The sequence below is a fragment of the Felis catus genome, chromosome E1, assembly GCF_018350175.1.
Source record: "Felis catus isolate Fca126 chromosome E1, F.catus_Fca126_mat1.0, whole genome shotgun sequence".
NCBI lineage: Eukaryota > Metazoa > Chordata > Mammalia > Carnivora > Felidae > Felis > Felis catus.
In genome coordinates this window covers 4,352,959-4,370,061 of record NC_058381.1, presented here as the reverse complement: position 1 = coordinate 4,370,061, position 17,103 = coordinate 4,352,959, and the positions used below count along the sequence as shown (strand labels likewise).

At 56.4% G+C, this 17,103-nt stretch overlaps 1 protein-coding gene across 13 annotated transcripts in view; it reads left to right on the top strand.

Annotated features, from left to right (window-relative positions):
* GAS7 (growth arrest specific 7) overlaps positions 1-17,103 on the top strand; it is a 217,514-nt gene that overhangs the window by 167,112 nt on the left and 33,299 nt on the right. For 9 of the 13 annotated variants that reach the window (XM_023243853.2, XM_006939789.5, XM_006939788.3 and 6 more), the window contains exons 4-5: positions 1,994-2,079; positions 10,657-10,710. In XM_023243853.2, the coding sequence (XP_023099621.1) occupies positions 1,994-2,079; positions 10,657-10,710 (140 nt within the window). The remainder of the gene's footprint in view (positions 1-1,993; positions 2,080-10,656; positions 10,711-17,103) is intronic. The other 4 variants (XM_019817168.2, XM_023243855.2, XM_045044869.1 and 1 more) reach the window with 1 other exon arrangement.

Here is a 17,103-nt window from a genome sequence, read left to right as displayed (position 1 = left end):
GAGCCACCCAGGCGCCCCTGGAAGGCATTTACTTAAATTTCCAAGTGTTTGGGAGTTGGAGGGATGGGGAATTTGATATTTGTTCTTTGGCTATTATCTGCTTTTACTGCTTTCTGGTCAAAGAATGTGGCCAACGTTCTTTATGCCTTTTGCGATTTACTGACGCTTTATTTGTGGCTTAAATATGCCCAAATCATTTTTTTTTTAAGTTTCTGTGGCTTGTTGGCAAAAGACGGTGCCTTTCTTTGTAGCGCATGATGTTTAATATCTAGGTGATTAAATTGCTGGGATAGCCTCACTTTTGTCCCCTGCTCAGTTGCATATGGAAAGCGGTCCAGTTTTCCCCTGTTGTCTTTAGATGCCACACCACGTGAGTTTTATCCATTTCAGTCCTGTGCTGTTTGATAAGTAATAGTTCTCAAATGTTATGCCTTCATCGTGGGTTATATTTATCAGGGTAGGGCCCTTCTTGGCATGGCTTATGCCAACTCGAGTGGATTCTCCTCGATGGCCCCCCGGCACCCTCCGATGCTCTTGGAAGCCCACCCCTTAAGCTGGGGACTCATGGATTATAGCATCAGCATGTAACTACCTGCTGAGGGGCATGTGTGCAGACCAGGACTGTGGCTGGCCCAGCGGGTTAATTTGTTTCTTGCTTCCCCAAGCCACCTCCCTGGGGGCCACCTCCGTGCCCAGTTTTTGGTAGCCTTCCTGTGTCTGTGCCCAGCATTCTTCCAGGGGATCAGACCACCCTGCAGATCAGAGAGAAGCCTAGCTGTCCACGGGGGTCTGCCGAGTGGTCTGTGTTTCTGGTCGCAGGGGGTTATGGATTTGTTTTGTTTCTTACTGCAAATGGTAGAGAATGGGAGGCATCCCCCAGCGTGAAAAAGGTCCTGCTTGGGGGCAGCCTCCATCACCCCATTGCTTGCTTCCAGCAAATCAGTAGGTGCCAGTGGCTTTCAGCCAGTCTCTCTCTTGCTTCTGGCCACATTCCAGGGCTCTCTCCATAAGAACCACGTGTTGGACCCCACTTTGTAGGTCTTCGGTTCGACCCGCATGGTGGATATGTTGTTCCAAGCCCAGGGCGTAAGGGAGGCACGCTTCTCTGGTCTCCAGAGATCACACAAGCTTGGGGTTCAGGGTGACTGGATTCGGGAACAGAAGCAGTGACCTGCTGTCTCTCCATCTATACCCCTCTCTCCTTTTCATCAGTTACTCCATAACTCAAAGCTCCTTTTGGCAAATACTGTCTCATTTGATTTTCTTTTTTAAAAACTATTTTGAAAATGTTTATTCATTTTTGAGAGAGAGAGAGAGAGAGAGACAGAGCACGAGCGGGGGAGGGGCAGAGAGCGAGGGAGACACAGAATCGGAAGCAGGCTCCAGGCTCCGAGCCGTCAGCCCAGAGCCCCACGTGGGGCTCGAACCCACGGACCGCGAGATCATGACCTGAGCCGAAGTCGGACGCCCAACCGACTGAGCCACCCAGGCGGCCCGTGTCTTGTGTGATTTTCATGCCAACTGGGTAGGTTTGGAGATTGGGGAGAATTGTCCCCATTTTCCAGATCCAGAAACTGAGGCTCACCGAGCTCAGTAAGCTCCACGTAACCACGAACCGCAGGCAGGTAGTGCACGGGCCACCTGACTCTGTGGAAGGAGGCTGGACCCTTGACGGGCACCAGTGGCCACAACTGATGCGGCACTTTCGGTGACGGCTGTTAGACTCTCGTGACCCCACCTCCCATTTCAGCACGTCCCCCGCTGGTTCAGGAAGAAACGTGGTTCCCCCAGGAGTTTCCCCATTGGGTGCTGGGGATTAGAGAGACGTGTGCCAGCCTTTTCTGGCTCCGCGAATACCGGTAAGATCCCGAGAGATGGTCCCAGCCGTGCGAGACGTCTCAGAGCCAGGCAGGAGAAGGGGCTGTGGTTACAGGCAGCCGGTGTTGCCCGCCTGTGGCCAGCGCAGCTTCTGAGCCGTGTTTCTCTCCCGCAGTGAATGGATACCACGCGGCAGGGACCCCAGCGCACCCTCCCGAGACTGCCCACATGAGTGTCCGAAAATCCACCGGTGATTCCCAGGTAAGGGGTCCTGTGACGGGAGGTAGTGGGGGGGGGGGTGTCAGTCATGCAGGGCCAGGGGGCTGTCGTCAAGACGGTGCGTCCCGGGGGTCCGGGGGACGGCAGTGCAGGTCTGGTTGGTGTAGAAAGCGGTTGGTGTATCTGGGTCGTTCCCACGTGCCATGATTGGAGGAAAGTGGGTGATTGTGGCTTGCTGGTTTTCTCTAGGACTCGCAGGCGGCTGGGGGCGGGGGGTGATTTTGGTGGATCGTAGGGCACAGGGTTCCATCCTGCCGTCTGGATTCCTGTTACGTAGAGTCTAGGTTTCCGTCGCTTTGCGAGTATGGATGGGGCCGGGCGATTTCCCTTCTTCTGTGCACCCCCTCCGCACCCCCACGTGAAATTTGTTCTCATACTTAATAATCTAGCACAGAGACCACAGTAGGATGGGAGGACATGGGGGAAAGGTTAAGATTCCCATCCCGGCTTCTCCATCACCACATCCGTTGGCATTTATGCAGACACACGTCTGTACCTTTCCCGTGTCACAGGTGAGGCCACGGAGTCTTAGACCGCTCAGGTGACTCAGGCAGGTTCACACGGTTACCAAGTGATCAGACCGGACTCTGATGCCGAGCCCTGGGGTGCTCCTAGTTTGCGTTAAGCTGTGTCCGAGGAACGAAGGATCGGCTTGTTCTAGTCTGTCCGTAAGTTCTGTCCAGAAGATGTTCTTAGTGAAGTTCCCAGGGTCCACCAGTCCTTTCCAGGAGCTCCTCTGCCAGGCCCCAGGGGTGAAGATGGCAATGGTGATACCTGTGTTGGCTGCTGTGCGGGATGACCGTGGCCACTTATCCCCAACAGCAGGTGCCACGTGCCCTTCAGAGCAAGGCCTTGTGATCTGTTGCTGAGCTCAGCCGAGCTGTGACACTTGGCAGTCACACAGACAGGAGCGTTCATTTTTGGAAACTTTGTTCGGTCGGGCCCAGGTTAACTCAGCTAACGCTCTGGGAAAGAAATCGGACGTCCGTCTGGGCCAAGGCTTCTCTTTTGATGGACTTCCTCATCACCCAGGCCTCTTGTTAAAAATGTAGGTTCTGGGGTGCCTGGGTGGCTCAGTCGACTTCGGCTCAGGTCATGATCTCGCGGTTCGTGGGTTCGAGCCCTGCATCGATCGGGCTGTGTGCTGATGTCTCGGAGCCCGGAGCCCGCTTCGGATTCTGTGTCTCCCTCTCTCTCTGCCCCTCCCTGGCTCTCTCTCTCTCTCTCTCTCTCTCTCTCTCTCTCAAAAATGAATAAACATTTTTAAAAATGTAGATTCTGATTCAGAAGGTCTAGGAGGGACCCTGAGGTTCTGTGTTTCCAACCAGTCCCCGGATGATGCTGATGATGTAGGTCAGGGGACCGTGACTTTAGCCGCGAGGTCCCGGGCACAGACGATAGGACACAGCATGTGAATGTAACCGCTTTGCTCCCCTGCTCACGGCACACGTCCCTCCCAGCCCTGGCACTGTGTGTTTTCTGCTGAGCCCCCAAACTGCCCCTGCCGATCTATGTGGGACGAACCTGACTTTTACCACCCGGCTGCATGGTGATTTCTGAAGACCTCAGCCTAGGTCCTTCTCCGCTGTAACAGAACGGGAAAAGCTGGTGTTGGCTTGGGTACATCAAGAAGAATATCGGAAACATCCCCCCCCCCGTCATTCTTGCTTCTTTCTCTGATAGAACATAGTACCCCCCACCCCCAAATACAGTGACGTTATTACTAAACCTTTTTGTGTTTTAACGTATATGGATATAACCATCTCAGAAGCTGACTTTTGACCCAGGAATTTCCCCCTCCAGTATCTGTGCTCGGAACACATCCCGGGATTCTGATTTATGTGCGAAGCATCATTTACGGCACTACCCGTGTTGGGCCCAACCTGTCTAGCAACACGGGATGGGTAAAATAGATTTTGGCACTGAATATCCATCCAGCCTGCTATGTCATGCAGACATGAGAAAGCCCTTTTCTGAAGAATATATAATGATTCAGGGAAATGCAGAGAGAACATGATAGTTGGGGGGGGGGGTGGGGGGAAGCACACACACCTCTCAAAAATAAATACAAAAAAAAAAATTTTTTTTTAAAGGGGCCCCTGGGTGTCTGTCGGTTAAGCGTCCAGCTTCAGCTCCGGTCATGATCTCGCACTCACAAGTCCGAGCTCCGTGCCGACAGCTCGGAGCCTGGAGCCTGCTTGGGATTCACTCTCTCCCTCGCTCTCTGCCCCTCCCCCGCTTGCATATGCACACACATGCTGTCTCTCGAAATAAATAAATAAAGTTTAAAAAAAAAAAAAAAGAAAAGAAAAGAAAAAGAATTGTCCAGTTAGAAAATACACATGGTGTTGAGGTTGAGAAACTTTGGCCTAAGGTACTTTTTGTTTTCTCTGCACTTTGCAGTATTTTTCGCATTGCGTGGAATGAGTACGTTTTACTTTAATGGAAGGCAGACACAGTGAGCAGTGGTAGAAACAAGGTTCTGGTCCCTGGGGACGCAGAGCAGGCCAGCTCTGGAGACCCCGGCCTGGACAGGCCGTGACTGCTTGAGGGGCAGGTGGAAATTGAGTGTGTATTCTTTTGGGATGGTAACGTTGAGCGTTCATGTGTCATCAAAGTAACAAAAATAGGGGGCGCCTGGGTGGCTCAGTCGGTTAAGCGTCTGACTCCATTTTGGCTCGGGTCATGATCTCATGGTTCGTGAGATCGAGTCCCATGGAGGGCTCTGCACTGACCGCACAGAGCGCTTGGGATTCTCTCTCTCCTGCTCTCTCTGCCCCTCCGCCCCCCTCTTCAAAAATGTTAAAAAAATGTCTTTAAGTAACAAAAATAAATAACAGTGCGTGGAGAGAGCAAATACGCAGTGGTTCACCGCTTCCCACGACTGGAATGTAGCATGTTGGGTTTTTTTTTTTTTTAGGCAGTGGAAGGATTCTAGAAGGCGCTGGTTTCCCACAAAGGTGCTTGGGGCCAATCACAGAAAGAGGATGAGTTTTATTGTTTACAGAGCCAGCAAGCTATCCCCAAAGTAAACAGGGCGCTCTTTGACATGCAAAGTATTACTTATGCTATCCCTGTGAATTATAATGAACAGCAATTAGGCCTTTGTAATACCTGGAGAGTGAATGCATGAGCAAACGAACACATGGCCGGTGGAGATACAGGGTAGGGGGCTGGGCCAAACAGCTTGCCCAGGGTTTGCTCAAAGCCCTCTATGGTTTTTGTTTTTTTTTTGTTTTTTGTTTTGTTTTTTGTTTTTTCTGTTCTCTGCTCCTCCTTAAGCAGGCTAATCAGGGAGATTAGAATGTTGGGGGTGGGGAGTGCATACCTGATCTTCCCGGGCCACCAGGAATGTGTCCCCCACCGTGCCCCCGTCGTGGACAGGACTGATGCAGGCTGGATGCCTTCCTGGTCCTCCCCAAGTCCTGGGAGACCAGATGGCCGGGCACAGGTGGTGGTGGCCTGGCGCCACCTAGTGGAAGTTTTCCAGCCTGCAGCCTTGGGGTGGGTTGCTGGGGTATTGGATAAATGGGGTCCACCTGGTTGCGAGGCTGGGGTGTCAGAGGCTGATAGTCTTACTGGCCTTTGTTGGAAGCACATCCTGGTCTGTCCCCTGCCTGCCCGCCTGTGATGGGCTCCCTCTCGGATCCCTGTGCAGGTGGGGTGGGGGTCACACAAGGGATCTGCCCCTGGAGCCCAGGCCCTTTGGTGGCCAAAGTTGTTCTGGCTTCCCATGAGCATCTCCCGGGAAGACCCAGGAGAGGAGACAGGGGCTGGGACCAAAGGCTTGGAAACTGAAGGGTCCCACCGGAGAAGGGAGTTTGAGGTAGACTCCTCTACCCGGTGGGGCTTCCCTTGAGCCCAGCAACACATGTTGCATTGAGTGTCTCCTCCTTGGCCAGGCATTGACTCGCAGGCACATAGCCCAGCCCCTGCCTTGCTGGAGAAGGCACGAGATAAACAAGTGTTTCGTGTCAGCAGTGGTACGGGCTGGAGGGAAGTGTGTGTCCCTGGGACCTGGCCGGTGGCGGTCAGTGATGGCAGAAACGTCAGTGATGGGCTTTGTAGGAAAAGGTGCGTAAGCTAAGACTGGGCAGATGAGTGAGGGTTTAGCCTGGCACAGGGTAGGGTGGTGGTGGGAACAGCCATCCAGGTGGAGGGAACAGCACATGCGGATAGCCGGAAGGGGAAGGAGGGCAGTGGTTTCAGAGAATCCACAGCGGCCAAGTGGGGCTGTGGTTTACAGGCTCAGCAGGTGTCAGGAGGGCGGAAGGTGGGGCCGGCCGAGTCTGCACAGGCCTACTGTGAGGGGCTTGGGTTTTATTCTGACAGTACAGGGAAGCATCGAGAGGCTTCATTCTGGATCCCGCCTGCCGAGGAGGTAGGGCTGGGAGACGGGGTCAGAAGACGTGCAAAGTCTGGGTTTGCATGGCAGTTGTGAACGTACAATGCAGTCCACCCAGCTCTACCTTTGTGGGTGACCACCCTTGTGGGTCCTCACCGCATGGTAACAGCAGAGTGGCCCGGGGCCAGAGAGGAGGAAACCAGGCTGGGGAGGGACTCTTAAAAAAGGAGAGAAACTTTCCAGAATCCTAGGCAAAGGACATTTAAAAACAAACACACTTTTATTGGAGTGCCTGGGTGGCTCAGTCGATTAAGCATCCGTCCCTTGATTTCGGCTCAGGTCATGATCTCGTGGTTCGCGGGCGCTGAGCCTGCTTGGGATTCTCTGTCTGTCTGTCTCTCTCTGCCCCTCCCCTGATCTCTCTCTCAAAATAAATAAACTTTAAAAATAAATAAACTTTTATTATGGACACTGGCAACATCCCAAGGCTAAAGTCCATCCGGCTTTTACAGGTGGATACATTGGTTGCTGTATCTTTTTACCCTGTTCCTCTCTCTCCGGAGATGTAATTCATCCAGTCATTTACAACGTACAGTGTTGCACGACCATCAGTAACACTCCATTTGAGAGCCCTTCGATCACCCTGGAAAGAATCCCCAAAAGTCTTGGGCACCCACTAATCTGCTTTCTGCCTGTCTCCGTAGGTGAGCCTCTTTTCTTCTGGACATTTCATAGAAGTGAAAAGGCACCACGCAGGGCCTGGGTGTGTCTGGCTTCTTTCACTCACAACAATGTTTCAAGGTCTGCGAATGTTGCAAATGGAGTGACGCTGTGTTCTTTTCCCCGGCCACGTAGTATCCCATCCTGTGGACTCACCATTTTATCTCATCTACGGCTTTAGCTCCTTTTAATCTAGACTGTATTTTCCCCACACATTTGTTCTTTCTGTCTTGCCCCACGGTGGCTGTTTGTGGGAAGAGCCCAGGTCAGTTGCAGAGTGACCCTGATGCATTATCTACTTCCTTCTGCTTAGATTCAGGGTTAGCAGTTTTGGCAAAGGTTTCTACCTCCTGGGGCTTCCCAGGTTAGCACCCCTCCAGCGATGCTGAGTTTGAGCTCCCGGTGAATGCGATGGCCCCTTTGCAAGGGCGCATTTTCCCTTTCTGATTAGCCAGTAATCTGGGGGTGGGGGGACGGTAAGGGTGATACTGTTCCTCAGTGCTTCAGCATCCTTGGTGACCGTGGCCTGGATCCGTTTTGACTTTGGGGTTTGCAAATGGTAATTTTCTGATTCCTTAACCATTTTTAGGGGCATGCTTCCATAAAGAAATACCGCATACACCCCCCGCCCCCTTTGCTGCCTTTTAAGTTACTCGTTTTCGGTCGTTGTTCACAATCATGCCCAAATTGTCCCAAATTTGGCTTGTTGGACCCTCTCTCTGCTGGCGCCTGGGTCCTTTGGTGAGACCACATTGTTCTTTGCCCTGTTTCTTCCCTCCCAGAACAATTGAATGTGCCAGGTCTGTCTGGCATCTGGAATGAGCCATTTCTCCAAGGGACTCGTTTCTTTTTAGTATGGAATAGTATTTGGAAGCCAGCTTCTGGCTAGTAGGTGTTCTCCCTGTGATGGAGGTGTAATTCCTTCCGGGCCCTTTTGTGAAGTGCTACAGGTGTGTGTGTGTGTGTGGATGTGTGTGATGTGTGGATGTGAGGACACGTATGTATATATAGTGCGTGTATATGATGCATGTGTATGTAGGTGATGTTGGGACAGTAGGCACAGACCACTGGCAGCAAGGACAGAGCCTGAGCTGCCTGGAAGGGCTTGGAGTCACCCTGCTCAGCCCTGGCTGAGACTGAGCATCCAGGAGGGCAGAGAGGGCGGGGGAGGGGGGGCAGAGGACCCCTCCCCACCATTGTCAATGCCATTACTTGCACTCCTGTCCTGGCCCCAGTTACAGGGAGGAGGGCCACCTCTGTGTCCAGCTCCGTTCCACAGAGCCTTGGACACGGTGGTCTCCAGGTCAGTGACTGTGGATGATGATCTTTCTTGACCCCTGTGGAGCCACCTGGAAAACAAGAGATTGTCCCTGGTCTCAAAGTGGGGAGCCGGCAGAATATCGAGAAAAGCGAGACTCAGCCGCAGGCTCCAGTGTCACTTGCCTTGTGACCCTAGACAAATGAGTTCGTTTCCGCAAGCCTCAGTATCCCCATCTGTGCAACGGAGGCGGTGCCTCTGAATTCGCGGAGTCTGGGAGGATTACGCAGGTTTGAGTATGTCTGATGCCTAGGCTGGTGTCCCCCTCCTTCTGAGAGTTTCCCCCCTCGTCCCCGTCGTCAGCATCGATATGGAGACTGGTTGCTAGTGCATTAGCTGACACCCTGGTGGGCGAGAGCTCGGAGTGTGGTGGCAGTGTGTGTCGATGGTGGGGAGAATCCATGCTGGGGTGTCCCCTTCCCCTTTCCCCTCCCCGGCATGGGTTTGTTTGGCCAGTGCCTCTGCGGGGATGAACCTGCGAGAGACCCCCGCACCTGCCACAGGTTAGTGGCACTCGGGCTCCAGCCACGTGGCCTCGGTCTTCCTCCCAATTTGGGCACGTGCCCTGGGCGACCACTGATGGCTCGAGACGATTCGGGGAAGGTCGTGCGTCGTTGTTCTGGAAATGTCTGGGGAAGCTGTGGCTGGTCACACGCTTGAGCCGGTGCGGCTGCCATAGTGAGGGAGCCTGGATGAATGACACCACGTAGATCAGTGTGTCCCCAAGGGAGGCCCCCAGACTCTGCTTCAGAGGCGCTGGCCCACCTGATTGCTGCCGGCTCAGCTCCGGGGGGTGCGGCCGGGACCCGATGTGGGGCCAATGCCTGTTAATTCTGATGCCCTCCAAAGCTTGTGGACCGTCGATAGCAACCGGTGAAATCGAGGCTCAGAGAAGGCCCGTGGCTTGGCAGGGTGTCCAGACTACTGAGTTTATTTCCTCGCCCGGGACATGACCGATCTATAGAGTTCTTTTAGCTGGACGGTCAGAGGGCATCCGCTTCCATTAACGGACTTCCCTTACCAGCCCAGGTCGATCTGGACGGGAATAAAGGAATGAGGGAACCACAAACAGGGACTCAGTCAAGCTCCCTGTTTTGTGTGGTGAGCAGCTGAGATCCTGAGGCAGCGCTCACCCCTACCCCCGCCCCCCCACCCCACCAATGCTCATCCTTGACAGTGGTCCGGGCTTTGCTGGCCTGGGATGGGGGGCTGCTGGTTCCCTGAGGCTGCGTGGAGGGACCTCTCTCTCTGAGCCTTTTCTAAGAAGCGTCAACAACCACGTCCTTAAGTTTCACTAGAGAAAGAAGGCCGTGGGTCCCATGTCATGCGTGTACCCCACGCACCGTGTGGCTCAGGACAGTCTGGGACCCTGTTGACTCGTTAATGTAACTGCTGATCGTGGGGCAGTGACGACCCAGGATCGACCTGCCCCTTTAGGCTCCTGTGACCCATGTGTTTTCAGCTTAGGAATCCTTAATTTTCTGCACCAGGACCATCCTAGGACCGGGGCAAGATGTTGAGGACCTGGGGACGGAGGCATTTGGGACCCTAGTTTGCTGGCAGGCAACAGGAAAACATAAAAAGGCAATCCAGAGCCTGAATGAATAAGAGCCTCAACTCGCCTCTGCCGAGAAATCCCTCCTGCCTCCCTCCCACGTCACGGAGGTGGCCGAGCCCGCCCCCCCTCACCCCGCCAGCCATGCACGTTCCGCGGCTTGAGGATTGGACATGTCGGACCCTGGGGATTCAGAATAAGATGTCATGGAGGTGGTGGCCTGCTTTAACTCTCTGTTCTCGGGTGGCTTCTGCGGGTTCGGGCAGCAGGCGGACCGGTCTGCCAGCAGAGGGCAGCTGAGGGGTTAACTGCCCGAATCAGGAACTGGGAGAAGAGGAGGGAGACCTGGTTTGGAGCTGTGCGGGAGGCTTCCTCCTGTTTGCCTTCAAAGCAGGGGGGCCCCCCCGGAGCAGTGTGGGGTCCGGGCCACCCCTGCCTGCCCTCTTCCAGAACATGGTGACTTAAGGGTTAATGGCAGCTTGAGCATCCGCCCCCCCCCCCACAACTTCCCCAGCAAGGGGCCTCCACTCATCCCCCCCTGCCTTCGGGGAGCCCGAACAGAAAGCGCAAACGTCCAGGATGGAGAACAGCTTTGGTGATGTTTCTTGCCTCTCTCCCCAGAACCTGGGATCCTCGTCACCAGGCAAAAAGCAGAACAAGGAGAACACCATCACGGTAAGTGACTCCCCGCTGGGTGCTGCTCCCAGGTGGGGCAGGTTGGGCGAGCTCTGGGGCTTTCTGCCAGGCTGGGTGGTTGCCATGGCAATGTGGACCGCTGAGCTGAGCGGAAGCCCAGCCTGGAAGCTGGGGAGTTCCAGAGCTTGGATGTAGCCGAAATGCCCCCCTGCCTCCCCCACCCCCGCCCTCCACCCCGACCCTTCTGTTGGTTTCACTCCGGATGACCGATGATGACCGAGTGCAGGCGTGGTGGGATCCATGCAGAAGCCGTGGCGGGGGGGGTGGTTGGAAGGGGGGTGGGCCATACTCCGCCTAAGCGACATGACATGTAAATTACACCCACTGGGGCTTGCTTTCACGCAGGGTGACTTCTAGAAGGTACCAAAGTTAAAAACAAGAGAAAGCACCCTAAGAATAGAGTTCCTGACGGGAGCAGGCGGCTCCTGCCTGGGGTGGCCAGACCGCCTCCTGGGGCTCTTGCAGAAGCCCGCCAAGCTCCCACGTGCAGGCTGAGGAGTGCACCCCTCTACACACACACACACACACACACACACACACACACAGCAGCCGCATGTTGGGGGCAGATGCATCGTCCGGCTGCTCAGACAGCCAAGGGCTCGGAGACGTGAGAAGTGTGGTCCTGGGTTTGCTGTTTGGACACAGGTGCCCCGGAGCCGGGAATGGGGACCTGCTCTCCCGGGCTCCGTCTGCCACAGGCAGCTCTGAGCCGTTCTGACCACCCCCACGGAGATGACCCCGACAGTGGGTATGCCTTCCCTGGCTGGTGGAGGCTGCAAACCCTGCTTTGGAGGAAAGAGAGGTTTGCATGCACAACGACATCAGTAGCAACAGTTGCTGCCCCTTTGGTGTGCACTTATTATGCACCAGTAGTGTTCCGAGCGGCTCATTTCGCTCTCCGCTCACTGTGTGAGGGGGAGGGGACAGAACCAGTGTTGCGAACAAGGGGTCTGAAGCCAGAGGGTCCGTTACAGCACCTGCGAGCTGCACGGCAGCCCGGGACAAGTGTCTCTGCCCCTTTGGGTCTCAGTGTCCACGTCTGTACAATGGGGAGATGGTGGGTGTCTGTGCCTCGGGGATCGTGTGCGGACTAAATGAGTCTGTACACAGAAAGCACTTAGAACAGAGCTTGTAGTCAGTGCTCTGTGTCCAGTCGCCTTCTCGACCCGGTTTACAGATGAGGAAACTGAGGCACACAGCCATATACCTCTCCTGGCTGGGAAGCGTCGGGATTCGAGACCTGTGCTGTGACCTCCTGAGAGCGGGGCCTGAGTCCAGGGCAGACCTCCTGAGGGCATCTTCCTGCCACTTTAGGGTGCCGTCAACTGCCCCAGAGCAAGGCAGGAGCCCCTAAAGTTCCCTGAAACGGGGAAAGAGGGAGAAGAAGGCGGGGAGCGTATGTGGGAATTGTACAAGGAAAGTCCAAGGCAGAAATGGAAAGCGGAAAGCAGTTGCCGGGAAGGGGGAGACAGTCTCAGGCCCCAGGGTGGGGCCCCCGTCACCCACCTGCTGTGCCTTGCCTTTGAGCCTTTGAGCCTTTGAGCTGGAGCTTGGGGCATCCCCTGAGCGCCCTGGGCCTCGCCCCAGGGTCTCCTCTCCAGCACACCTTGTTCACCGGCCCTCCCAGCCCGCGTGCTCCCTCCTCCTTCCACTGACCTACATCGGCGCCTCTCCGAGCTAGCCTGCAAAGTGCAGTCGGCCGCCACAGCCTCCGGGGAGCTTCCTTAAAACGCGGGTTCCTCGAAGGATTCCTGGACCTACGACCTGGTTGGTCTGGGACCCCAGCCGGAGTCTGCCAGTTTTTTCTGGAGAACCTGAGGATGGGAGGGATTGGCCGGAGGGTGCAGAGCAGCTCCCCGGTCTTGGGGCTGGGTCTGCCGGCTGCGTGCCCCCAGGTGTGCAGATGGGTGAAGGCCTGTGTGCCTCCCCTCTACCCTGTCCCTACAGCACTCGCTCCCTCCCTGCCCCGTCCCCAGCCCTTCCTCTGGGCTCTGATCCTCCAGAGCTCCTGGTTTTCCAGGGAGGAGACCCGCAGGGCCGCTGGGACGGCGTGGGGCAGGGGGTACGGCCCAGCTCCCGGGGTGCAGGAAACCCCTCCTGATGAGTGGGGACGACGGGGTGAGCAGTCTCCCACCCTGTCACCTTGTCGGGGTGCAGATCCCACGGAGCAGACGCTTAGAGCGATTCACCCGGATGCTTGCTGGGCAGCAAAGGGTCGTGCATCCGGGTCCTGGTCCGGCTCTGCGTCTTCATGGGGGCTACGGAGCCAGGATTGAGCTCGATTCTGAGATTCCAGCCTCCCCCTCCCGCTGGTGGCCCGGAGCACGCCTTGGGCAGGGCCAGCTGTGGACCGGATTGCTTGATGAGGAATGACAGGCACTAAGGGCAGCTCGCAGCCCTCGGCACAAACACGATGTGTCAGAATCTAGACGATTCCAGAGAAGATGACAATTACACCGCCACACTCCCGTCCTGGAAGGAAGGTTCTGGGGACTCCTGTGGTCCTCAGCCTCCGCTTCCTGTGTGACCTGGCGGGCACCCTGGAACCCTGGGTGGGAGCCCGAGGGCGGAATGAAGGTTCTGGGGACTCCTGTGGTCCTCAGCCTCCGCTTCCTGTGTGACCTGGCGGGCACCCTGGAACCCTGGGTGGGAGCCCGAGGGCGGGAGGTGAGCCCTCCGGGTCACTTCTCTGCTCCCACAGACCTCGGCTCTGACTTTCCCCCTTCCACGCCCTCCCAGATCAGCCTCCCTTCAGAAGCACAGTCAGAGCCAGCTGCCCAGATAGGTGGGTGAGGGACCGTGGCCTCTGCCCTCCAGCACAGCCTCCGCATGGGGCCAGGACTGGGGGCCGCGGGGGATGCGCTCAGGGACTCCCCGCATCGGGGACCGGGCGCCGGTCGAACCTGTGCTCAGCAGGGAGGGGAGCGGCTTCCTCCATTTATCTGAGGGTTGGAGAAAACGGGGTTGGTGTCAGCATAAAGATGCTGCAGGTCGAGGATGGTGATTTCAGGAGGAGCGAGGGTGGGGAGGTGGCTCCCAGAACTTCTCGCAAACAGTATTCATGGAGAGGCAGACCCCCGCTCCTCCGTGTTGAGCACCCCTTCCTGCCTGAGCCCCTGCCTTGGATAGGAGCGTAGAAGGCGGTGCGACTAAAGTGGAAAGCCAGACTGTCTGACTTCAGACCGTGACTGCACCGTCAGTTACACACAAGCTGTGTGATCTTGCATAACTTACCTAACCTCTCTGCGCCTTCATTTCCTCTCTGTAGCATGGGGATAATAATAGCACCCGCTTTCCAGGGTTGGCATGACGACTGAGGTGATAGGTGTAAAACAGTCAGAATGAGTTACTAGCTCTTAGCAGGGGATGGTTCCTTAGGACACCCCCCACCCCCCACCCCGTGCCCCGTGTCTGCTGGGAGGAAGACGATCCGTGGAGCTCTGGCGGTGCCCGGGAGGCCTTGGGAAGAGGGCTGGTCCCTGGGGAGCCTCCCTGGTGGCCAGGGTGGGTGTTCTCCCTCCAGTGCGCCCCCTCTGCCGCGGCCAGTGTGTGCACCCCGCGAGTAGCCCAGTCAGGTCACTGTGCTTCAGGGCACTTTCCGGGCTGCCGTGCCTGCAGGGTGCCCCTCCGGCCTCAGTTTTGACTGCTCCCTGGCTCCCCAACTGTGGGGCGCATCCTGAGACCTCGGGCCTTCCCCCCCCCCACAACTCTCTGTACCTCCCACCCCCTGTCTGCCAAACCCTAACCCTCTCATTACCTAAATCTTTCTCTCTCTGATTCCTCGCCCTTCCTGCAGTCCCAGCACCCATGTTTAAGCCCAGTGGTCTATTTATCCCAAAGTGGTGCCATTACTTTCTCACTTGTCTGCCTTCCTCGTGAGGCTGTAAGACCGTTGAGGACAGAGAGCATTCTGTCCGTCTCTGGCCCATGAGTCATTGCACCAAGAAACCCTTCCTGAGCTCCCATCGGGGGCTGTGCTTGCCAGGCAATAGGGAAACAGCAGGGAAAGGGTCTCCCTCCCCTTGGGGGGCAGACTGTCTGGCAAGAAAAGAGATGCTAATTAAGCAGTCATGAGAAGTGTAATTACAAATGCGTGTGTGCAAAGGGCTGGAAGGATCTAGCAGGGTAGCCACTCAGCAGATGTTTGCATGGGAAATGGCCGAGCGAGGGGTCCGCCGAATGAACGGCTCTGGGTGGAGGCCTTGAGCTCTGTGGTCAGCCCAGCTCTGATTCGGATTCTTGCTTTCTGTGACCCTCGGGTTTTCTTCTTGCAAAAATGGGGCCTGTGTTAACCCAGCTGGCGGGGTTGCTGGGATGACGACCTGGGAGTGAATGCATGCAAGGCCCCTGGTGGGGTGTCCGAGTGAGGGCTGTCCACTGATTCCCCCCCCCCGCCCCCCCGGGGGTGGAGGGGGGTGTTAACAGCTGCCTCCTGGGGCGGTGGTTGGGGGAAGGGAGGCCAGCAGGGTGCAGTTCTCCAGTCGGCCACCAGGAGGCGCAGGGCTCTGTGAGCATTGGGGAAATGCACCCCCCCCCCCCCCCCCCCCCCCCCCCGACAGCTGGGAGCGGTGGACAGGCACCCTGGGGTCCCCAACCAGTCTGTCCAAGGACCTGTGTCCTCACCGAGTGGTAAGAGCAACAACAGGGATGAGCCCTTACCCGCCCCTCCTGTCTCCCCCAGCCCAGACAGCTCCCTTTCAGTGGTTGTGATGGGGCCACGTGTGGGACCCCTTGCCTCTAGACGCCAACAGGACACCCTAGAAGACACTTGTGTCCACTTCTGGGTACCACCATGCCCCCGCCTCCCCTCCTGGTTCCGTGATCCTTAAGGCCCAGTCTGACGTCACAGTTAATTGGCCATTAGATTTGTCTGAAATTTTCACGGACCACATTATTAAGCAAGACAAAATGCCTCGCGATCGCCGTTATCTTTGGACACAGGAGTAGCCAGAACATGAAATAAGGAACATGTAAAGCTTTGCAGTCCAGCCCCCGTTTCCACGATTCGACGGGAGATGCGTGTGGCCGTCGGTCATTGAAGCCCCGGAAGGAGCCTCCCCTCTGGACACGCCTTGAGCGGCAGCCTGGGGAGAGGGTGTGGGGAGACCGTTGTCTGCTGTGGGGATTGAGAGGTGGCCCTCCCTCACTGCCCACAGCAGGCTCCTGCAGGCCAGGGACACCTTGGGGCGGAAATTCCCCACCCCGGGGGGTCCCTCGCACCTGCACTTTGACCTTGGTGGAAATCCGTGCTCCCTGTTTCTGGGGTTCTCTGGGTCATTCCTGCCACTCTGTCTTTTCCTTCAGAGTGGGAATCTCAGCCCTTCCTTCCACCAGATGTCAGGGTCCGGGAGGAGGGGGCTCCTGTCCTCGGCTGGGACTTCTCCCCTGCTCTCCTCCCGAGACGACAAGGAAGACCTGTGCCCCTGGCAGCAGAGGGTGGGGGCCCCGAACCCCAGGACACGGCTGGGGGCCCGTGAGCCCGACTCAGCTGGCAGAGGAATTTGGTCGTCCTTATTAGCATCTTTAACTTTGAATCACTTGCCAGCATTTAAACATTGAGACGCTTCGCCTAAGAGTCCTGATTTTTGGCTTCTCTTGAGTCGGCTCTTTGTGCCGGCTTGACACCAGTCGGGAGGAGCTAGGAGGAATCCGCTGGCTACCCGCATCTCCGCAGACCCCACCTCTTCCCAAGGCGGAGGTTGCTCGCCCCCCCTCCCCTCTGCCCCCACGCTGCAGTTTCTGACCAAGTGGCGCCTGTACCTTGTTTGTTTGCATGGCTGCTTGGCTTTGGAGTTGATGGCCTCTCTCCAGAACCACTGGGGTTTTCTTTTTCTTTTAATTTTTTTAAAGTTTATTTATTTGTTTTGAGAGCGAAAGAAAGAGAGAGAGAGAGAATGCTAGCAGGGCAGGGGCAGAGAGAGAGGGAGAGAGACAATCCCAAGCAGGCTCCGTGCTGTAGACCCTGACATGGGGCTCGAACTCACGAACCGGGAGATCATGACCTGAGCCGGAACCAAGAGTCAGACGCTTAAGCGACTGAGCCCCCCCAAGCGACCCCAGGACCCCTGGGTTTTCTGCACAGCTCTTGCCTTGATCATCAGATGGTCCCCAATGCAGCAGCTCCAGGCTCCGTGGTGAGAGTTAAAGTCTGCAGGGTGAGGCTCTGTGGCTCCCACAAAGGACACAAACGAGCAGGTTCCACAGGAGCGGATCCCGGGCTGGAAACAGGCCCAGCAAAAGCAGTGGTAAAACCACTTCCCCCTGGCGGACAAGCTTGGGCAGGAAAAGTGTGAGACAGGTCCCAGGAATGTCTGCACTGCCCTCTCCTGGGCGAGGGCCAGCCCCGAGCACACATCCTGGACCATCTTTTCA